At 44.2% G+C, this 23,684-nt stretch overlaps 1 protein-coding gene across 6 annotated transcripts in view; it reads left to right on the forward strand.

The window, feature by feature from the left end:
* CUX1 (cut like homeobox 1) overlaps positions 1-23,684 on the forward strand; it is a 375,210-nt gene that overhangs the window by 230,653 nt on the left and 120,873 nt on the right. For all 6 annotated transcript variants that reach the window (XM_066382339.1, XM_066382340.1, XM_066382341.1 and 3 more), the window contains exons 7-8: positions 759-835; positions 2,164-2,230. In XM_066382339.1, the coding sequence (XP_066238436.1) occupies positions 759-835; positions 2,164-2,230 (144 nt within the window). The remainder of the gene's footprint in view (positions 1-758; positions 836-2,163; positions 2,231-23,684) is intronic.

Genomic DNA, 23,684 nt, shown 5'->3' on the forward strand with positions numbered 1-23,684 from the left:
ATGTGAAAATGTGAGCAATGCATTTCCATAGGGAAGTTTCTATCGAAATTTGGGTGATTTTTTTTAAGACCTATTACTTCTACTTTTTTGTATTCCCAGGTTTATTATTATGAGAACATGTTTTATATTCATATGATATAAAAATAATAAACTTATTTTTAGAGAATTTTCTGCAGATTAGGAGGAAGGAATGCTATTAATTGACCAGGGAATTCATTGGAGATTATGGGAAATATAAATATGTGGCCTGCAGTTTAAAACCTTCAGAATTTCCCCATTAGGTATTGCAGTTGCATTCGCATTCCATTATAACAGAAATGGAACAGCTGTCACATCTATTTAGTACATCCTTTATTCCAACAGATTCCTTCATTGTGTCAGCAAAATGTAAATGTATCATTCTTCTTGTGCTAACTTCAGAAAACAATGAGTGCGTGATGATGGGTTTTTTTGTTTTTTTTAATATCTGGCATTTCAAGAACAAATTACCTTTAGGGTAACCTTCAACATCAGTTACCACCCATCAAGTCCCACAGGAGGCATGCTTCACTTTATGTAACATGACTACAAAGTTGAGGTGTATAAGATCAGTAAGCGGGCTCCACAGTGCTTGTGGCATTTGGAGTGATACCTGATCGTGCGCCTTAGCTGGCTGTGTGTTATGGTAAAGATAGCTGATCGTCCCAGCTCCAAAACACAAAAGATGTTTATGTTGGTAAACGAAATGACCAATTTAGCTTTATTGTCTTCCTTTTCAGAAAGCTGCAAGAGACACAGTTGTCCACCACCTCAAAGCTGGAGGAAGCGGAACATAAAGTTCAAACTCTGCAAACAGGTGTGACAGTCTTCATCCTTGTCAAGTTGATGCAGGGAAGACGGAAACGGGGGAAGTTGGGTCGATCTGCAGTACCCCAGGTCCCTATACTACCTGTTGCCCTGCCCCCAGGGAGCCCAGAGGAGGGAAGGGAGCCCACGCTCGAATGCCTCATTGAGCCCTGGTTCTCTACCTTGACTTCTATTAGTCACCCACACCGAGTGTTAATGTGGAGGTGGGAGGATCTGAATTGCATTTCCATCCCTTCCACAAGCCGTTCTTTCTTCCTGCTCTTTTTCCAACAGACACATCTAAATCACCAAACTGTCAGGACTGACATTTCATTTTGAACATTAGGAAAAGAAAAACTTATGTCTACCCTTAGTAAAGTTAAGGAGAACAGTAATAACAGGCCTTTAAAATGTAAAAGACAGCAAAAAAGGTTACGCTAAATTTTTTATATTTTCCTTTTTCTTTTTGTTCTGAAATGGAAATCACACTGAATATGTTATTTAAATATGTAAAATAATCACAACAAATTTAACTGACAAATGAATAATACTCAAAATATGCAAAGACCTCTTACAAATCAATAAAAATAGATAAACAGTCTGGTGGGGTAAGGATGTGAACAGGTAGTTTGCAGAAGAAATGCACATGGCTGATACACATAGGAAGAAATGTTAGCAATTTTAATAGTCTGTGAGATGCTAATTAAGTCAGTGAAAGGTTATTTTGCCTATCAGACTGTCAAAGTTTTCATTGATAATCCTCGGCCTTGGTGTGAGTATAGGAAAATAGTCATGCTCATAGTATTAATGGCACTGTAATTCGCCCCTGAGGAGGCCAGCTGGGTGGCATCGACCTGTATCGGGAGTGTCTGTCTCCTTACCCCTGCCGCTCCTCGTCCGGGCACCCCGCTGAGCCTGGCTGTGGCAGGCGGGCTCTAGGCCAGAGCTAGCTGCTGCCAATACTGCCTGTGTCCTGACATGCAGCGGGGTCCATGCCACTCCACTAAGGGAAAGGCAAGTCTCAGAGAATGTTTGTACCATCCTGTCTGCGGGGGACGAACAACATATAGATATGTGTGCAGTTAAGCGTGGAAGTATTTCTGAATGGCAAAATATGTTTAAAGGAAGGAACACTAAACTATAACCAGTCGTTATCTCTGAGGAGGTGCATGGGATGGGGTGACACAGAAGTGAAAGGGAGTTTTCTGTTCCATTCTGTATACTTTTGTAATTTTTGACTCTCTTGAAATGAGAATATATTACTTCTATCCTGTTCCTCTTTGCATGTAATTTAAACACTTAGTGTCTTACGATGGTTTTATGTCCTCTGCCTTTCAGCCCTGGAAAAAACTCGAACAGAATTATTTGACCTGAAAACCAAATATGATGAGGAAATCACTGCCAAGTGAGTCTGTGCCCGGCTTCCTCCTCCTGCGTGCATTTGGTTGGGTTGCACCTGATTTGGCTCATCCGTAAACAATTTCCCTGCTTCTCCCTTCTCTCGGCTTTGCAGAGCGGGTGGGCTTGAGGGGTGCAGGGCCTCTGAATTGCTGTAAGGAGCAGTGTCACCCCCATGAGTTGCTTGTGTCGGTTTAATACCCAGGCTCTGGCGCTCGCAAGACAATCCTCCCACCTGAAACTTTCTTCCTTAATTTTTGCGAAGCCTGGTTAACACTGTGCCTCTTTCTAAGAAATTCCGGGAAAGAGTCAGCTTGTAGAAGATGGGACACCTGGGACATTTTGTGGAAGTTGCTTGGTCTAGACCAGGGGTAGTCAACCTTTTTATACCTACCACCCACTTTTGTATCTCTTTTAGTAGTAAAATTTTCTAACCGCCCACCCGTTCCACAGTAATGGTGATTTATAAGGTAGGGAAGTAACTTTACTTTATAAAATTTATAAAGCAGAGTTACAGCAAGTTAAAGTATATAATAATAATAATTACCTACCAAGTACTTTATGTCGGATTTTTGCTAAGTTTGGCAGAATAAATCTTTATAAAACAACTTACTATAGTTAAATCTATCTTTTTATTTATACTTTGGTTGCTCCGCTACCGCCCACCATGAAAGCTGGAACGCCCACTAGTGGGCGGTAGGGACCAGGTTGACTACCACTGGTCTAGACCAATCGTATCACCTCTTCCCTGTGCCAGAGTCCATCTTTCCCACACAGGTTTATTTGTTCAGGTCACCCCTTAAAACACTGGGTTCCCCTGTGCAGATGTCATCTACATGCCGTGAGTGTGTTTGGAGGGATTTATATCACACAAGGTTCTTGTGAGAAGGAAATCGGTGATCTGCCTTAGGATCGCTTCCTGCCAGCCCTCCCTCCACGCAGAATACCAGAAAAGAAAAATAATTTTAGTATAATTCAAGAAAGGTGAAGAAGCCAAGGGCTTATTCCTGGATATGGCCTTTCCTACTGAAGTCCAGACAGGCAGTGCCAGACTAGAGTTTGAACCGCCTTTGCCTACTCTGGGAGCCTCTTCCCATCTCCCGCAATACGCATGTGCCCCTGACTGTGTGTCCCAGCCTGTTCCGGTAAGAAAGTTCTGCTATGCTCACTCACATAGGGAGGGCCTCGGTGGGTGGGGGATGGGGTGCCGCTAAATAGTGCCACCCTCCCCCCAGAATCACAGTGTAAAATATAGTTATTCTTGTGGGCCTTAACCATAAATCATTTTGAAAAACATTGCTTTGAGAGTGTTACAAAAGTTCAGCTTCGAGAAGTCAGTGCCTCTTGCCATTGTGTTTCCCTAAGCATGCTGGGAAGGTGCTGCCAGCCGTGGACACGCACCTACTTGGGGAAAAGAAACTGCCTGATGACAAAGTGTCCACTGAAACTGTTCAGAATTGATGGCAACGAATGCCATTTGTCACATGGTGGCTATATACTGTCTCTGGTTAAGAGTTATCTTTTTCTTATTGGGCTTCTAAGAAGCTGCATGGAAAATTTGTGTCCATCTGATTGGTTTTTTTTAGGGACTGAGGAAGCAACAGAGAACAGCCATCTAGGAAGAACTTAAATTTTCCTCTACTCACAGGTTTTCATCTTCTCTAGGTAGGGAACATGATGGCTGGGGAGTGACTGGGAGACGGAACCAGAGAAGAAGGGCCGTCCTAGCCTCTGTCCGCATCCTCTCCTAGCCTCACTGTAGGCCAGGCTAATGCTGGGGGGTGACTCACTTCTCTCAACCAGAACCAGAAAATGGAATTTAAAAGTATGGGAGTCAGTTGCTCATCATGAAAAGGCTTTCCTTCGGGGCTATTATCACAAACTGCTAACAGGGGCATGGGCACTTTTGCGATGTGTTTCCTGTGATTACAGCAGGAAATTCTCTTGTCTTCTCCAGAGATGAGTGGGGCGGCAGGGTGTGGCATGCAAGTGTGCATATGGAGAGAACAAGCCCGAGAGGTACACGATGGGCATGGCTCAAAGATAAGAGGTCCACTCATTGATCCAGACACTCTTGAAGTCCTCCTTTGTGTCTAGACCTGGTGCTGGGCACTGCAAAGCCTATAATAAAAGGTTTAGGGGAGAGAAAAGCCATTGCAGCCCAGTATGATCACTGCTGTGACAGACGGGACATTAGTGAGCATGGGCACCTGTGCCAGTCAGGGTCTCTGCAGAAGACAGCACACTCCAATGAGGGTAATCAGAGAGAGTTTAACATGTGGACTGTGTTGCCTTGGCATGGGCCAGGAGGAGGGGACCACAGAGAGAATGCAGCACTCCTAGTGAGCACTGGCCGGCGTCCACCATCCCCAGATTTGAAGGGGCCACCTCAAGAGAAGCTGTGGCCTTTGGAAGGGTTGGGAGAGCAGGGTAGCACCAGCAACCCCCTGGCCTCATTTTCTTCCCTTTCCCTGCTGGGACTCCTCGTGGGAAATTTAGGAGCCAGAGGGCAGCCGTCGGGGGATGGGGGAAAGGGAGCTGGAGATAGAATGGCATGCGTCCTGCACAGGACCCCACCCAGCTGGAGTGACAGGAAAGAATTGTCAAGGAAGCCTTCATGTAGGGGGTGGATTTGAGGTTGAAAGATGAGTCAAGGTGCGAGGTTCCTGGAGGCCAAAGGAAGCAGTTCCTGGGCGCAATCTGTGAAAGGCCGCAATGCTGTCTCTGTAGGGTCTCTTTACAGTCTCTGGAGGGCACGGAGGGTGGGAGGGGCTGGACTTAGGCTCAAACAGAGATTGGGCATTTCCCAGATCAGAGACGGGCTATTACTAACAAAGGCAGTGTGTGGCCAAACAGTTAATGTAAATGGTTCCCAGAGTAAGTAATCCACCAAAAATGTAGAGAATGGACTAAGATAATAATTGCTACTTTCTTTTAACTGTGGAGGCAATTGCTTCAGTCTTGTAGATCCCACATGAAGCTCCCCCTCCACATTCCTCTCCTCTTTTATTTCCTGGGAAAGGTTGTCACTCTTCCATTTGCTGCAGCCCCAGCATACATATATTTTTATTAAACTAGACATCTTTTCATTAATACATGTGAATATAAGCCCTCCAGGGGCAGATCTTTTCACAAATGGTCTTAAAACATTTCAAAACAATTTATTTTTTCTCCTCAGAAGGAGGGATTCTTACATATTTGTTGACAAAACATAGGAGGGGGTTAGGGAGGCACAGAGGACCATGGGCTTTGGAGCCTGGCCTGGGAGTGGGTCACAGGAGTCACTGCTCACTCTCCCTGTGCGACCTTGAATAAGCTCACTGACACAAGCATCTCACCTTTCTCACCTGTACAGCGGACATAGCAGTCGCCAGGGCGTGGGGTGGGTGTGAAGAGGAGCGAGGCGGGTGTGCCGCACCTGGCACACTGCAGCGGGGCTGCCAACAATAGAAGTTGTTCCTGGCGATTTCGCAGAAGGGCTTGGGGTGCTTTTTGAAATAAGTAGGCCTTGGAGAAGACTGACCTTAATGGCATCAGCTCCCCCATGAGATTTAAAGAGCATGTGTTGCCTCTGCCTCTCTGTCGTTTGGAGATGTCACTGGGGTTGACCATCCCTCACCTCCATTTTGTAAAGAAGCCTGCAGGTCAAATGCACCAGGGATGTTCCAAGACCCCTGTTTATTGTGTACAGTCATCACCCTGCGTCAGCTGGGACAGCACGGGCTGACTGTGACGGGGACGGCAGCAGTAAAGTTTTCCATGTGTAGGCTTGAAGCAAAATGTAATTAGCCTTTATGTGCAGAACAAGGACCCATTGATGAATACAGCTGGTCTTTGTTTGGTCCTGTCATTGAGAGTGGGAGGTAAAAGTGTTCTTCTTCATGTTTATTAATGCAAGATTCCTTAGACAAATGGCAAGCACAGTTTAATATTTGTTGGAACATAGCGGCATTTGCCAAAACAGTTGTTGCGTAATAGGATTGCAGGGTTTCAGATTATAACCATTTCTGGGTTAAATAAATGAATTATTTCTCTGCCTTTTTTTTTTTTTTTTTAGTTAAAAAATAATAACCTCCTTTTCAGATGATCACCCTGGGTATAGTAAATGGAGGCTTGGCACCCTAATGCAGGCGTCCCCAAACTACGGGTCGCAGGCCTCATGCGGCCCCCTGAGGCCATTTATCCAGCCCCCCGCCGCACTTCCGGAAGGGGCACCTCTTTCATTGGTGGTCAGTGAGAGGAGCACTGTATGTGGTGGCCCTCCAATGGCCTGAGGGACAGTGAACTGGCCCCCTGTGTAAAAAGTTTGGGGACCCCTGCCCTAATGACTTTACCTTGGAGATTCTAGCAAAGCAGACTGGTGTGGAGTGGTTCCCCGGGTGGACCTAGAGGCGGACAGGCTGCTGTGGCAGGCAGCAGTGGCCGCAGAGGAGGCCGGCTCTCTCACCAGACCCTCATCTTTGTGCCTGTCTTTGCAGCTGTTTCGGTGCTTAGATTGAGGCTGCTGTTGCACGCAGCAGGAGGTATGTGGCTATCCCAGCCAAGCGACCTGAACAAAAGTGCAGGGATTCCCATTTTAGCTCAAGTCCACGGCCACCTCTTTGCTCTGTTCCACAGAATTCTAGTTGCAAAAGGAGCTTCAGTTGTAACACATACAGTCAGCTTATTACATTCCTCTTAACTTGCGGGCGGAGGCTCTGAGCCGCTGATGAAAGAAAATACTGACTTGCACTGAAATACTACATTTTTGTATAGCTGATGTTAGTCTTAGGAGAATTTGCACCTCCCAAACTTTTCCTGCCAGTAAAATTCCTATTTCTTAAGGTTACTCATGTTGTATTCCTTGCCTATATGCTTTTTAAAAAGAGCTACATTGTATATACATGGACTTACACACTACATTACAAAAGAGACATTTATGATGAGGAACTTCACTAGGGTTGATTTTAGAGTTGTTTCCTTATTTCAAGTGTGTAACCAGTATTTTATCACAAAATGTGACATGCCCTGAGAAAGCAGAAAACTTTCCCACATGAGCTTGGCTTATGGTATTTCTGAAAAATTATTTCAGGGAGCCTGTGTCCCGCATTGTGGAGACAAGGAGTTCCATGCCCAGCAGTAGGGCACAAAGGACTTGAAATGCAGTTTGAAAAGGTGACAAAACTGACAGCTCAAGACAGAACTCCCAGGCGGGAAATGCCGCCGATATGTCATAGATGGGGGGGGGGGGGGGGGTGCCTGCCGTGCATGCAAATCATTCCAGACTGTTTCACTGTGGGTTTTATACATGGTATCTTATTTTCTCTTCCCAACAATCACTGATAAAGCTTTTATTGTGCTTATGGTGTAGACGAGGAAACAGTCCCGTACACACTAGGCTCCATCTAGTGCCACTGTGACCTGTAAAGTCCCTTTGGTTGTGCCTTCCTAAGAGCATGTTGCCTGTGTGGTAGGTTTCCCTGAAGAGTTTCAAGTGTGTCCGTCTCCCACAAGCCCCATTAGATTTACCTTAGCACATTGATTTCGCTTTTATCTCTTTTTTTTTGAGAGCAAGAGACAGGGAGAGAGATGAGAAACATCAACTTGTAATTGCCTCACTTTAGTTGTTCATTGGGTGCTGTTCATATGTGCCTGGCCCAGGGGGCTCAAGCCGAGCCGGTGACCCTGCACTCAGTTGCTGAGCCTCTGCTCAAGCGGATGAGCCCAAACTCTTGCCAGCAACCTCAGGGTCTCTAACCTGGGACCTCAGCATCCCAGGTTGACACTCTATTCATTGCACCACCACCAGTCAGGCTCTTTTATTTATCTTTCTACAGTTACACATGAAAGATTAGGCAACTGGGCCAGATAGAGCCCAGGTGATGAAGCCAGAGATTCACACACTACTTAATAATCTTATAAAATCCATTTTGTTTCCCCTGATTGAATTTGAAAAGACCGGTTTTACTGTCCTGAAGTAGAGTTTCTCTGCTGTACCTTAAAGAATGTAAAATTTTCTATTTCCTGTCCTTTTGATTAGTCATCAATTTCCACTATGGGTTGCTGTAATTATCCTGGTTAGATTCATTTCCCTAAAAATAGTGAAGTAGCTACTTTTATAGTTTCCATGGCATAGGCTTGAATAAAGAACCTACTGTCCATTAAACATTAGAAGGAACTGAAGCAGATTGGAGGAACACTGATGACATTTTTTTTGTGTCCTATATCTTATCTCAAAAGAGTGTGTGCATTTTGTAAAATTCCTAGGATTTTCCCCAAGAAGGAGGTGGCTTCATATTTTCAATTTCAGGTAGAAATTCCTCTGAGTGCCAAGGATTCTTTACCTGTTGCATAGATTCCACACAGGCCTAGAAATCACGTGGCATCAATGAGAATTGCCAAACTTTACTCTTCCCTCCAGCTAATCACACTGAAGGCCCACGTTGAAAATGGTGCTGGCCTGACCAGGTGGTGGCACAGTGGATAGAGTGTCGGACTGGGATGCAGAGGACCCAGGTTCGAGACCCCGAGGTCGCCAGCTCGAGCGCGGGCTCATCTGGTTTGGGCTCACCAACTTGGACCCAAGGACGCTGGCTCGAGCAAGGGATTACTCAGTCTGCAGTAGCCCCACGGTCAAGGCACATATTAAAAGGCAATCAATGAATAACTAAAGTATCGCAACGAAAAACTAATGATTGATGCTTCTTGTCTCTCTCCGTTCCTGTCTGTCTGTCCCTGTCTATCCCTCTGACTCTCACTCTGTCTCTGTAAAAATTAAAAAAAAAAAAAAATGGTGCTGGGGCCCTGGCCGGTTGACTCAGTGGTAGAGCATCAGCATGGTGTGTGGATTCAGTTCCTGGTCAGGGCACACAGGAGAAGCTACCATCTGCTTCTCCATCCTTCTCCCTTCTCACTCTCTCTCTTCCCTTCCCACAGCCATGACTCGATTGGTTCAAGAGAGTTGGCCCCAGGTACAGAGGATGGCTCTGTGTCCTCTGCCTCAGGCGCTTAAAAAAAATGGCTCCTTTGCTGAACAATGGAGCAATGGCCCCAGATGGGCAGAGCATCGCCCCCTAGTGGGCTTGCCAGGTTGATCCCTGTCGGGATGCATGCAGGAGTCTGTCTCTGCCTCCCCTCCTCTATAATAATGGGGGAGAAAAAGAAAAGAAATGGTGCTGCAACTACGTAATAAAGGTGGCAGGCTAGTTACAGATGTGATATGCACAGACATATAGACTGTGCATAAAAACACATTTATATGTGTGTACATATAGCTGTCTCATATGTGGATAGGTATAAATAAGTTTATGAATATAGAGGTGACAATCATTCATTCAGCATCCTTATAAAGGGTATTGTAGAGAAAAGCATTGGCATGGTTTTATAAAATATTTGCTTCTTTTTTTTTTTACAGAGCCTCAGTTTTTCTGATTCACTATAAAAGTAAATCTTGGGGAACCCACAGTTTGAAGCTAAAGGGAATGGATAAGGGGGCTGTTGGGAGAAAACATCAACTTGTAGAAGATATAGCACACCTAGTGATCTGTATAATGGGCTTTATAATGCATGCCTTCCTGCTTCCCAGGCTGTGAGGATCTAGTAAGAAAATGGGTGTGTTCCTGCAAATAGCACAGTGTTGACAAATGCCGACTAAACTTTCTTAGAGGACCCTTGTCTTATTCTCTGTGTACCACGTGCACATTAGCATAGTTGCTGCTACATCAGCTACTTTTTTTTTTTTTCTTTTTGTATTTTTCTGAAGCTGGAAATGGGGAGAGACAGTCAGACAGACTCCCGCATGCGCCCGACCGGGATCCACCCGGCACGCCCACCAGGGGCAAGGCTCTGCCCCTCCAGGGCGTCGCTCTGTCGCGACCAGAGCCACTCTAGCGCCTGGGGCAGAGGCCAAGGAGCCATCCCCAGCGCACGGGCCATCTTTGCTCCAATGGAGCCTCAGCTGCGGGAGGGGAAGAGAGAGACAGAGAGGAAGGAGAGGGGGAGGGGTGGAGAAGCAGATGGGCGCCTCTCCTGTGTGCCCTGGCCGGGAATCGAACCCGGGACTTCTGCACGCCAGGCCGACGCTCTACCACTGAGCCAACCAGCCAGGGCTACATCATCTACTTTTGTCGACTTAATAAATCAGTGTGAGGCTTCACTGAAGATAGGTGGGTCGGGGTACAGCAGAGGTAAATGACCAGTGACATTGTTGGCTCTCTAGAAGGGCAAACTAAGGAAGCTGTTGATTTCAAGAAGAAAGCAGGAGCCATCTGAACCTTTAAAGTGCTTTAAGAAGGAAGAATTATGATGGAGGCCCAGCCTGGAATGTTCACAGCACCTTCTGCCCTCAGTGAAATTCCTTCCAAAGCCATGCGTTTCTGACTCACCACAGGGACGTGGCTGCTGCCGAGGGCTGTGGCTGCGCAGGCCATCAGGACACAGCACTGCTTCTCCTCTGCTTCTCAAGTGGCAACAGAGATTGTGATTGACACATACTGACCAGCTGGCCCTTCTGAAGGGAGGCAGGAAGGCTGGCAGAAGTGAGGAACTGTCCTTGCCGTGGAATACCTACCCTCAAATCGATAAAGACTGATTGCTTTAAATGGCATTTATTATTTTTAATTTAAAATGTCATGTTTATTATACAAAAGTTAGAAAATTCTAAAGTATTTTGAAAAACAGATCATTACCCATTATCTCACAACACAGAGAGAGCTGATGTTAACATTTGGCATATTTCCTTCTAATGTTTTTTCTTTCTTTTCTTTTTTACAATGACATCAAACTGATAGTTTTCATTTCTTTTTCTTCTTACTTGACATGTAAATATTTTTTTCATGTCATGACTATTCTTCAGAAGCTGAGCGCCATGCTGCTCAGTGTTCCATCAAGAAGGTATGTCTTCAGAGTGTTACCCATAGATCTTGTTTGGAGCCTGGTTTATTATTGCCCTGCTGTCCTTGCAGGACACAGTCCTGCAGGAAGCTGTCCTAGGCAGCTTCACAGTTGCTCTATCTTTTTGTGTGTTTATATTCTGCCAGTGGCTGGGGCATCTTTAGGGGCTTCCCTTGTGACATCATCAGACGAGACGTTTTGTACACCAGAATACTCTGAGGGCCTTGTTACCAGACTACTGTTTTGTGACTTTATAGACGGTTCAGCCTCCTCTGGTCAGTGGACAGTGGAAGATCCTAGCATCTCCAGCTCTGTCACCAGCTATTGTGGCCTTGTATTCCCCCCCTTGGCAGCAGCAATGTCCTCATTAGATTGGACTGGTTGATGGGCATGATAGAAGATTCTAGACAGCCTGTGTGTGGTATGGCCTTCGGGAAAGGCACTGTCCAGGACATGGGGGGATGGTGTGAGTGTGGAGGGGAGAGCACAGGTCCCAGGGTCACTGTGGGGAGTGAATGCTGGCTCCGTGAGGGAAGTCACCTTAGGCAGGGCTCTGTTTCTTTACTCAGGCCCTAGTTTCCTCACAAGTGAAGTGAAGTTATGGCACACAGTGTGGTGGCACAGGGCTTGCACTCACACCCTCAGTCAACAGGGCCTCCATGGCTGCTATTGTCTGCAAGGCACCTAGCTCCAGTGTAAATCTATTTCAACCCTAAAGAATCCCGTCATTTTCCATGTTGAATTTGTGAAAATCAGTCCATCAGCGTCACAGGACAAAACCTCTGTGTTAGGAGCTATTGGAGTACTGTGTCACATCATCTTCCCAAGAGACTCCAAGTACACAAATCCAAACTAGTTACCATTTGGGTGCTGCTAATACTGGGAGCAAAAAGTTCAGAATACAAACCATTGTGGAGCTAGCTGTTAATGCCTTTATAAACAGATCAACTGCAGAGGTTAATAACCGCAGAGTAACTGTCTTCTAGAATCTAAATGCCACATATGTGCAGGACCCATTTTCTAAAGCAAGACAAGTTGTTCAGTGTGGGGTCTCCTCCAGCCACATATCAGGGCAACTTGTAGAGTTCAGGAGAGATCTGGCTTCATCTGGCTTGGAGAATTGGGATCTTGCTGGGCTGGTATAAAACAAATTAAGAGGGGTGCCAAACATCCCTCTTAAGCAAGGATGGCTAGGGCTCTTGTACTGGGATATGATTTTAAAAAAACTTTTTGAACCAACCTTAAGAATGAAAAGTTTGCTGTGGGAAAGCGAGAAAGCTAGCTAATTGAACTCATTGATTTCCTTCATGGCTTGTTTGCCCTTTCATTCTCTTCCTGAGGTGCTGTTTGTTGAGGAATGTCTCCAATTGCCAGAAAGACAGTGGGGTGTCTCATATTTCCCCTCCAGCTCTCCTTCCAGCCTGAGCCCAGTTCTGAGGCAAGCCCGCGACATGAATTTTTAATGCAGAACTTTATAGCATCATTCTTGCAGCCCGGCTGCATTGCTCTCCTGAGCTTTCCGATTTAATGCTCTGATGAACAGAGCGAAGACTCTGGGCATTCAACATCAGTGAGAATTAACCCCCAAATGATTGCACGTGTGCCCTCTAGTTTCCCTAAAGGTAAACCTAAAGGAGTTGGGAGAGAAAAATTTAAATCATGTACTGTTTGGAATGCTATCAAAATAGCCTGAAGCACAAAAGTAGAGCGTGTTCTTGAAATTTTATTGGGTAGCATATATGTTTTTTACCTTTTCTTTTTTTTTTTTTGTTTGACTCTTTTCATGCTGATGCATTTCTGTGATCTTTGTACTTTTTTAAAAAGCTGTGCAGCCTGACCAGGTGGTGGCGCAGTGGATAGAGCATCGGACTGGGATGCAGAGGACCCAGGTTCGAGACCCCGAGGTCGCCAGCTTGAGCACGGGCTCATCTGGCTTGAGCAAAAAAAAAAAAAAAAAGCTCACCAGCTTGGACCCAAGGTCCCTGGCTCGAGCAAGGGGTTACTTGGTCTGCTGAAGGCCCATGGTCAAGGCACATATGAGAAAGCAATCAATGAACAACTAAGGTGTCACAACGAAAAACTGATGATTGATGCTTCTCATCTCTCTCCGTTCCTGTCTGTCCCTATCTATTCCTCTCTCTGACTCTCTCCTTCTCTCTCTCTCTCTCTCTCTCTCTGTCCCTGTAAAAAAAAAAAAAAAAAAAAAAAGCTGTGCAATTGGTAGGATTTACAGAATATAAAGATTTCTGAGGACTCCCCATTTTCCGTGGAAAGCCCAAATGTAGTTAGATCCAGAATTTGTCATTGATAATGGAAAATGGACCAGTTGTGTTAAGTGGTTAATTTTGTGTCTTAGATATATATGGTTGGTTGATTTTTTTCTCAGGTAGCTTTCTGTACTTTTTAACATTAAGTAGGAAATGTTTAAATAAAGATGTGTATAAAAATTGCTTGAGTTTAAATAAGTTAGAGAAGGATGGAGTCGTCAGTAAGTGGTTCCACAATAATTAGCTGCCTCATACAAAATAAAGTCGGGTGTTTTAAATATTTAAATGTAAAAAGACAAAACCATAAACACTAGGAGAAAGTTTAGATGGACATTTACATAATGTGGGAGCAGGAAATTTTTTTCTAAGCATAATGCCAAGATAGAAATCGCGAAAGGAAATTCCCAGCTTTCCAGTGATTGATAGACAGTTGGATGGATGGATGGATGGATAAACTGGCAAAAATACTTGCACTGTATATAACAGAGAAAGAGTCTATATATATGTAATAGAGAGCCATTATGAAACAATAAGAAAAAGTTTAATACCCCAATAGAGAAAACGCTGTATTTTTACTCCTTACTAGACAATTCTACTGTAGGCATTTCGAATCCAAGTGAACTCATTATCCTTCATAACTTCTTCTTCCCTGCAGACTGCTTTTCTTCCATTTTTCCCCTCCTCCAGGCATACACAGTCCTCCTTTATTCCGGAGACAGGACCCTTCCTCTTACCCACTCCCTCACCCCCGTCTGATCCACAGTAATTCCTGTAATTCCTCTGTGAGGCACCATGCACCCCTCTCGTCCTGTCTCCCTGCCACCGCCTAATTTAGCTGTTTCTTCTCTTAGCCTGGATGCTGCAGTATTTTTCTGACACATCTCCCAGCCGCTGCTTTCTCCCTGGACTAATCCATCCTCAAGTATGCTGAAAGTATCTTTCTAGAATATAAATCTGATTCTGTCAAAATCTGTCCTTAAAATCTTATCATCATTCTTTTTTGCAAAGTCATGGCAGAGCACACAAGGCACACTCCATGATGCAGCTCTGCCTTCATAGCCGTGTTTCATACCAGATCTAACTCCCCCATGGAATTGTGGGCCTTTTCCCAAGCTCCCCAATTTACATCCCAGTCCATAGTTAACAACCTTTATTCAGCTCCTCCCTGTCTGTTCCTACACCTACATTTACCTGCACAAGCCACTGCGTGCATGTGCGGGGGCTCAGGCTCCACCATTCCACGGAGGGACTTCAGGGGAGTCATGAATCGGATCCCAGAAAACATATGTCTTTATTTTCACTAAAGTCTGACTTTGGTGTGACATTTTCCTCTATTTCAAATGAAATCAGCAAACCAGCATAAGAACAGACCTGTGATTCTGTTGCAAGTGGAAATGACAGATATTTTCACATCATGTTATAATAATTGTTGCAAATAGTCAGTTACTATTTATATTTATCACTACTTCAAAATGTTAGTATAGTTCTGCTTGACTGGTTGTGGCGCAGTGGATAGAGTGAAGCTGAGGTCCCATGTTCAAACCCTGAGGTTACTGGCTTGAGTGTGGGATCATCAACATGATCCCAAAGGTCACTGGTTTGAAGCCCAAGGTCGCGCTGGCTTGAAGGGGTCACTGGCTTGGATTGAGCCCCCTGGTCAAGGCACATATGAGAAGCAATCAGTGAACAATTAAAGTGCTGCAACTATGAGTTGATGCTTTTCTCCTCACTTTCTTACTCCTCCCCCCAAAAAATCAATATAATTCTTAGGCCCGTCACTAGATTTGTTACTTAGTGCATCATTGAAGAGCGTGTTCCTATATCACACATTTGAGACTTTTAGTATTACAATACCCACACTTCAAAATAATTGTTTCCCTTATAAATTTAAAACATTCTCATAGGAAGAGGTCCATATTCCTCACAGACTGCTGGAAAGGACCATAACACAAGAAAGCTTAAGCATCCACATTAGATCGGCAGCATCTTGCCAGCCAAGACTGGACCCTCCTAATGTTGTTTTGGGGTTTTTTTGTTTTTTTTTTTAATTTTTTATTTATTCATTTTAGAGAGGAGAGGGAGAGACAGAGAGAGAGAGGAGAGACAGAGAGAGAGTAGGGGGGAGGAGCTGGAAGCATCAACTCCCATATGTGCCTTGACCAGGCAAGCCCAGGGTTTTGAACCGGCGACCTCAGCATTTCCAGGTCTACGCTTTATCTACTGCGCCACCACAGGTCAGGCCTAATGCTTTGTTCTAATACTTTGCACAGTGCTCACCACATTACATAGGCTTTTAATAGTAGTACATTTGTGTGGTTTTTCTAAAACCCACCTCTCCTGGATATAAGCCAGCTGGGGCCGGTGCTGGGCAGGGGCAGGCACTGTCCACATCCATACGTGCACTGAAGCAGTTGGGCACTGCCGATTGTGCCAGATGAACAGAGGACGCCTGCTTGTCCCTTTGGGTCACCTCACACACCAAGCACATGTGGGAAGCAGTGTAGGAGTTTAGGTTTCAGCCAGGCAAAGCCCAGCATGGTGAGCATCACCCACCATCAACATAACATAGGACGTGGATTTTAGTAAGCCAGAGTCAGAGAACTGCCATCAGAAGGTCTGTCTGATTTTGATAATGGACGGAAGGCATGCATTACTTTCGGTCTAAGCTAAGGGACATGTCTCCTTTATAAAGATGTTGGCAGTGCCACCTGTGTCGGGTTCATTTGAGCATCCATTCATTTATGTGGTAAGCATCTACTGAGTGCCTCCGGCGTGTCTGACACGGCTGCGGGCTCTGGTGGTGCCTCAGCGCCTCTGGCTCAGGCTTCGCACTTGCTCATCTTAGTCCCCAGGAGGTCCACTCACCACCAAAACTTTAAATTCCTATCCGTGCTGGGAACCCCCACAGTTGTGTTTCCATCCCAGGCCTCTCCCCTCACCACCAGCTGTCCTTAAGACCTCTCAGACCTCACCCGGACAAAACTGAACTTCTGATCCTTCCTATCAAACCTGCAAAACAGCAGCCAAAGTGAGCCCCTCACGTTGTAAGCTGTTTATTTCACTCCCCACAGGACCCTGAAATGGCTCTCACTTATCTAGGAGCAAAAGGCAGAATCCATATAGTTGCCTACAGCTCGCCGGCAGTTAGCCCCTCCCAGCTGTCTCTGTCTTCTCTCCCCACTTAATTTTTCTCCTTTTGACACACCCTGTGTTTCCTATTTGCTGGTCTCTCTCTACTCACAGAATCTAAATTCTGTGAGTCTTATCTGGTTCACCACTGTATCCTCAGTGCCTAGAATAGGGAAAATAAAAAATGTTTCTTGAATAAATGAAAACAAACAATTGCCTTCTGGAGGCAATATCTAGGCAAACAAGCAGATTGCCCTGTCATGAAAGTTCAGGTAGTGTCAGATGCTGTCAAGAAAATTAAAGCAAGTTAAAGGAAGGGGGAAGGGTGAGGAGAAGAGAGTTACTGGCTTAGATGGGTGAAAATTAAATGTAAAAGCCTATAGCAGGGCCTCTGTTCTGTATGGTTATTAACTCAAACCCATGTATGCTAACTGCTATTTGTCTTAAAATATGAGCATTTACTCATAGATTATTTTAAATGAGAGGGAACCTTGGACCAGCCCCTGTATGAGAAAGTTCATGCTGAAAATTGGAACTCTCCTAATTTGTTTCTATCGGAAAATACAAGATAATTCCAGATCTCTTCTAGGAAGGCCAGGATATATGGTGCAAGGGGGAAGCTAATTGCATCTGTAACTTTGGATACTTTAAAATGATCAGTTCTCCTAGCTTTGGTCACAACTCCAGAAGCAGTAGAATTAGGTCAGTTGCCCCTCATCACCCAAGTTGGTGACTCCTGAGCTTGAGTGGGATTCTTTGGAGCATTGGTTAAAAATGAAATCCCTGAGTCACACCCCTGAGTACCTGACTTATTGGATCTGGGTTCAGACTCAAGACTCTGCAGCCCTCCAAACATGTGGGGTCTGGTGACAGCACTTTGGAAAACCTCTATCCAGTTACTCTAAATATCATACTTATTCTTGGTATAAGAAAAGAGTTGTCCAAATAAGGAGAAAAGGACAGTGCTGCACTGGCTGTCCCGGAGCACCTTGTCTCTGTCCCAAGTATTACACTTGGGTATTTCATCATCCCACCTGCTACACCAGACTGGGAGCTCTCAATGGCTCAACTCTGGGTTCCAAGGGTCTCTGCACCCAGCACACAACAAAATACCGGTCAGTGTTTGAATAATCTATGAGTTAATGTGCCAGGAGTATGGACATCCCTCTACATCATCTGATGTCATTGCCTTTAGGACTCTTACAAAGGCACTGTGTCCCACCCTTTACTGAAAGGTCTAAAGAGCAAGATTCTTGGAATAGTAGCACATCTTCAGAGCCAGCAAAAGGAGGGTGCAGGGGGCAGTAAGCAGCGTGCCTGCCCCACCAACCTGCCCTGCAAGGCCCTGCTTTGCTCTCTCTGGCACTCCTTTGGACTTCTCCCAGGGACTTCCCAATGCTGAGTGTAAAAGTACCAAATGAAGGGTGTTCCTGATTCATGACTCTCAGGACAGGCAGCCAGTTACTGGTTCAAGCCTGTGAGAGTCCCAGCGACCAAGTGTTTCCAAAGTTGTGTGAGGAGCTGGTTGGGGCACAGCTGTGTGAAGACTGGTATATTCCCTCTGCTCTGGGCTTCTCAAATTCATCTTAGCTCTGATGGCTAAGTTAGTCTGCCTCCATTTCTTACTCTTTAAAAAAATGAATGGAGGCCCTGGCCGGTTGGCTCAGCGGTAGGGCGTACGGGGGACCTGGGTTCGATTCCCGGCCAGGGCACATAGGAGAGGCGCCCATTTGCTTCTCCACCCCCCCCTTCCTCTCTGTCTCTCTCTTCCCCTCCCGCAGCCAAGGCTCCATTGGAGCAAAGATGGCCCGGGCGCTGGGGATGGCTCCTTGGCCTCTGCCCCAGGCGCTAGAGTGGCTCTGGTCGCGGCAGAGCGTCGCCCCTGGTGGGCGTGCCGGGTGGATCCCGGTCGGGTGCATGCGGGAGTCTGTCTGACTGTCTCTCCCCGTTTCCAGCTTCGGAAAAATACAATATATATATATATATATATATATGAATGGAGAAGCTCTGTATGTACCAGTATGGACAAATCTTCAACATATGTAATTAAGTGAAAAAAGCAAGGTATGCTATGTCTGTTTGTAAATATAAATTTTTTTCTGGAAGCAGATCTGGGGACAAAAGGGGAATGTGCCCTTTCACTGTAACCTTTTCTGAATTTTGAACATCAGATTGAAGTGAAAGTTATTTGGTCCTTCTGTAGCCTTGACGCAGATGAATCTGCCATAGCCTTGGTAGTTCCTCAGGACCCACCTCTGCAGGAAGTTTCCCACAGAGCCTCCATGTGGACTCATTTGTGTTCTATAGTTCCCATCTCTCTATAGCTCAGAATCGCCAGGGTTAAACAAAAAGGCATTTTTGAGCCATCTTCGTGAATGTGTGTATCTTTAAAGCAATTTATGCTGTTGTACTGACCTATTATATTAAACATAGCTCAAACCCCATGGAAGTGTGCAGAGGCCAAATCTGGTACTCACCTGATTCTACTTTCGGGCAAGTCAGTTAACCTCTCCTGGCCTGGGTTTTGTGTCCTGTTGTTGTATTTGCCTTCACATGAGTTCCTGGGAGTCACCAGGCATGAAGTGCTCAGGGACACCGGTGCCAGGGTTCAGGCAATGTTAGCTGCCATCCTCATCCTCAATATCTCTGATACCTTCTAGTCTGGCTCCTGTTTGAAAGCCAGCAGCTACCTGAATGCAGCTGCACTTCTACTAAATCTGTTCCTGTTGTTTGCTATTAAATAATTGGCCATCTTTATAGTAAAAAATAAAATCTGAGATGTGTGTTGTCACTGCCTGATCGGTTTTATTATCAAGATCACACGTTGATACATCTTTCAGATGTGCGTGGCTATGTGTTCCTGTGTCTCAAGGCTGTGCACACCATGCTGTTCCCACTGGCCATGCTCAGGACAGTTCACTTTGTGTCCTGTGCTTGGTTCTTTTGGCTTGACATGATATTGTACAGTTTTTATAACACCTGCTCATCTGCTGAATGTCATTTTGGTGGCAAAATCTTACTTTCTTCTTTTGATGAATTAGAGTTTACGTAACTATTCTTTATTTGCAGGCATTTTGATTATTTTGGTATTTCATAATGAATTTTTCTTGAGAAAAATAATTCTTTAAAATACTTTACAGTCCAGGTGCCCCTCCATCAAAAAAGAAAAAAAATACTTTTCAGGAAGAGAGGTCATTAGAGCAAAAGGGATTTTGTTTCAAGGCTCCCTAGCTTGTCGCTTTACAGAAGGATGAACCCATTAGGATAATAGCAAGTACTGGGGGTCTCTCTCCCCACCTCCACCCGTTTCAGAGATTAACCCCAGGGCCAACTTCAGGTCTGCCCTGGGAACAGATTTGTCTGACTTTTTGTGCTAAATCCAGAAGGTGGGGGGGAGGTTGCAGGGATCTCTCTGCTGTGCTAGGTAGAACCTCATATGTTTAACTTGATGTCTGTTAGCGCAGAACTCACCCTTGCCCATCTGCGTATTTACTGTGTGTGTTTCCTCATGTCTTGTGAACTTAGGTGCAGTGGGAACTCAGTAGTAATTCTACATGTGTTCTGGATTTTAACTGTTTACTCACATTTACTTATCAATTGCTTTTCTTTTCAAATGTGTTTTAGCGGTTTTCATTGTCCAAAGTATTCTATATGTGTAATTATTTTATAATATATATATGATAGATCCCATCAGCCTTATTATTAATCATTTTTCATATGTTCTCCATAATAGAAAGTGGCCTTTCCTCCCAAATCCATTCTTATTAGTTTTCATGATTTATTATATCTTTAACCTGTCTGAAATTCATTATAGCAGATATGTGTCTGTGTGTTATTATGTTAATACCCAGTTTGCCCAAAAGTATTTATGATTCCTCCCTTTACTGTTTAACATTTGACATCAGATGTAAATAATTACATATATCTCTGGATTTGTCTGGAATTTCATTCGATTGTTCTAACTTTTCATTCTAATAAGTACCATACTGTTTTGATAATATCTTTGTTTTCTATCTTGATGTCTTGTACAACCAGTTTACTATTACTGGAGGAGGGGGTCTTTTTGTTTGCTTGTTTTAAAAAGAAAAAAAGAACCTTTGGTATTTTGGTCACCTGATTTTTCTTTATGGAGCTTGTTTTACCAAGTTTTATAAGTCATCTTGGGAGATATATTTATCTTTAATGTAACTGCAAAAAAGAAATGTTATCATTAGCTTTCTTTGCCACTAGCATTTTGTAATTCAATTTACTATAGTTGGAATTTATACCATGTTATTTTTTTTTTAATTTTTATTTATTTATTTATTTCTATTTTACAGAGACAGAGAGTGAGTCAGAGAGAGGGATAGACAGGGACAGACAGACAGGAACGGAGAGAGATGAGAAGCATCAATCATTAGTTTTTCATTGCACGTTGCAACACCTTAGTTGTTCATTGATTGCTTTCCCATATGTGCCTTGACCGTGGGCCCCCAGCAGACCGAGTAACCCCTTGCTGGAGCCAGCGACCTTGGGTTCAAGCTAGTGGGCTTTTTGCTCAAACCAGATGAGCCTGAGCTCAAGCTGGAGACCTCGGGGTCTTGAACCTGGGTCCTCTGCATCCCAGTCCGATGCTCTATCCACTGCGCCACTGCCTGGTCAGGCTATATACCATGTTATTTTAATTCCCACATGTTTAATATCCCTGTTGTAGATGAGATAGATATTGTATTTAATTCTCTAGATATTTATTACTGGTACATGTGAGTTTATTGCTTTCATGCCTTCACCAAAAATATGGGGCTTGGCTGAATTCATGGGTCATCTCTGCTCATTTGCTCGGGTGAAACTTCTGTACTTGGTGAGCTTGAGACCATAGTTACTACAAGTAGTGGATTTGGCCCCTCTGTGACATGGAATATCTGATCCTGTTCTTTCATTCCTGTTTCTAAAAGGAACAGCTCTCTCATTCCTCTGTGAGAAATAATGAAGGATGATAACGGTTCTGAGTGTCTGTCCTGTTCATGTTAACACAGCGCTCTAGTCATTCCCCCACTGAAGTTCAACGCAGCCTGATTTTCAGATTCCGTGCGACTGGAACTCCTTAAGTGTCATGTTCTCAGAGCGGTGCAGTGTGTTTTCTAGTAGGATTATACTTCTGTATACTGCGTTTCTTTTCATCTTTGTATTACGTGTTGTATAAATTTCCTTGCTGTGCGATTTAAGACAAGTTCAAGCTTGCCATGCTTGATTACTTACTGTGCCTTTAGTATGACTTATCCCTCCGGAGGTTGTTTCACTACATATTATTGTGTCTAGTGTGGCTTAAAGCCTTACTGTGGTGTTCTTTGTTTGTTTTGTTTTTTAATTGAGTTAATCTTTGTCTTTGAAGTGTGTTTCTGCTGCATTTTGTTAGATTGGGATTTTCTTTAAATACGCATTTTATTTTATAGGTGACTTTTGCCTGGTTACATTTACTGATGTAACTTTTCTCTTACATTTTTCTTTATTATTGATACTTTTTTTTTCTAATTCAGAGTATCTCTGTCTCAAACTTTCTGATCTATTTAAGGAAGGTGGGCTGAAAAGCTTAATTGACTGTGGCTGCCCTGATTCTCTAGCCCAGCCCGCCCTGTCTCCTCTCATTACTGAAACTCACTGTCAGGTACAGAACCGTTGAGTCCTTCTGACACCTTTAAAGAAACCATATATTTATTTTAAATTCTCTCAACATACTGTACTATTATTATATTAGATGTCAAGCGTAGCAGCAGGTTATACTTCCCTGCTTTTTTTATTTTTGAGATTTTTCTAAGAGTTTATTTGAGCCAAAACTGATCTCAAATGCTCTTTTGCCTACATTATTAATCTTGCCACTTCCTTCCCTCTGCAGTGAGATCCATTCCTTTATAGAATGCTCTGGCTCTGGCCGATTAGCTCAGTGGTAGAGCATCTCCCCGGTGTTTGGAAGTCTCAGGTTCAATTCCTGGTCAGAGCAAACAGGAGAAGTACCCGTCTGCTTCTCCACCCCTCCCCCTTCTCTCTCTCTCTCTCTCTCTCTCTCTCTCTCTCTCTTTCTCTCTTTCTCTCTTTCTCTGTTTCTCTTCTGCTCCCATAGCCATGGCTCAGTTGGTTCGAGGAAGTTGGCCCCAGATGCTGAGGATGGCTCCATGGCCTGCCATAGGCACTAAAATAGTTCAGTTGGTAAGCAGTAGACCATCGGCCCAAGATTCACAGAGCATTTCCCCATGGGGGCTTGCAAGGTGGATTCCTGTCGGAGCGCATGCAGGAGTCTGTCTCTCTACCTCCCCACCTCTCACTTAATTTAAAAAAAAAAATTTTTGAACCTACAGATTCCTGCTGGTGAAATCTTTAGAGTTATTTGGATTTTCTTAACAATTTTCTACTGCCTTCACAAAGCAGCTACTGCTGTTTAGCAGGATTATCAACTAGTGATGAGTTCTTTATTCCTTAGCATATGGTATTTTTTACAAACTTGAAGTATGCCATGTAGATCCCAAGGGGTGACACACATAGAGGTGTTCTTGTCATCATATTGTTTAACTTTTACTCAACTCAGAAATTTATCACCTGGGTATCCAGAGTCCTTCTCTAAGGGTTAAACCTGGGGAGTACCTTCCCCTGTCATTTGAAAAGTGACTGAATCCAGTTTTCTGTCCAGAATTACAAGATTATACATGGATAATCACAAGCATGGCTGAGCTGTAAAGCACTTACGTGCTATGTGTGTCTTTGTGATGCAGGGCCTTGTGGTTATATCAGTTGACATTTTCCAGCCACGAACATGTGAAAGAGGGTTTGGCTTATTCAGTCAGTGAGTTGAATTCTCCCAAAATGAATTCTGTAATAAAACAGAGTGGTTTGTTTAACTTAAACTTATCATGATAACTACCTTTCAAAAGTATTTTAGGTAGCTTAATACAAGACAAAGAATCAGTGAGGCTCCTAGCAGTTTAAGGGTAGAACTCTATAAAAAAGATCACTTTAAGGCTTGGATTTGAATAAAAAGCTCAACTCTTTAATAACCTGATGGGCCGAAGCTATTCCATGCATAGGATTTTCAGAGCACAACATTACTGTGATGCCGATACACTTACTGTTTGCTTGGCTGTGGGGGAAACTTTACGTTGCAATTAACCTTTCTATTTTTCCCACTATGTCTGAGTATTGTGAACTTCCTTTGTGGTACTTCAG

The sequence above is a fragment of the Saccopteryx leptura genome, chromosome 4, assembly GCF_036850995.1.
Source record: "Saccopteryx leptura isolate mSacLep1 chromosome 4, mSacLep1_pri_phased_curated, whole genome shotgun sequence".
NCBI lineage: Eukaryota > Metazoa > Chordata > Mammalia > Chiroptera > Emballonuridae > Saccopteryx > Saccopteryx leptura.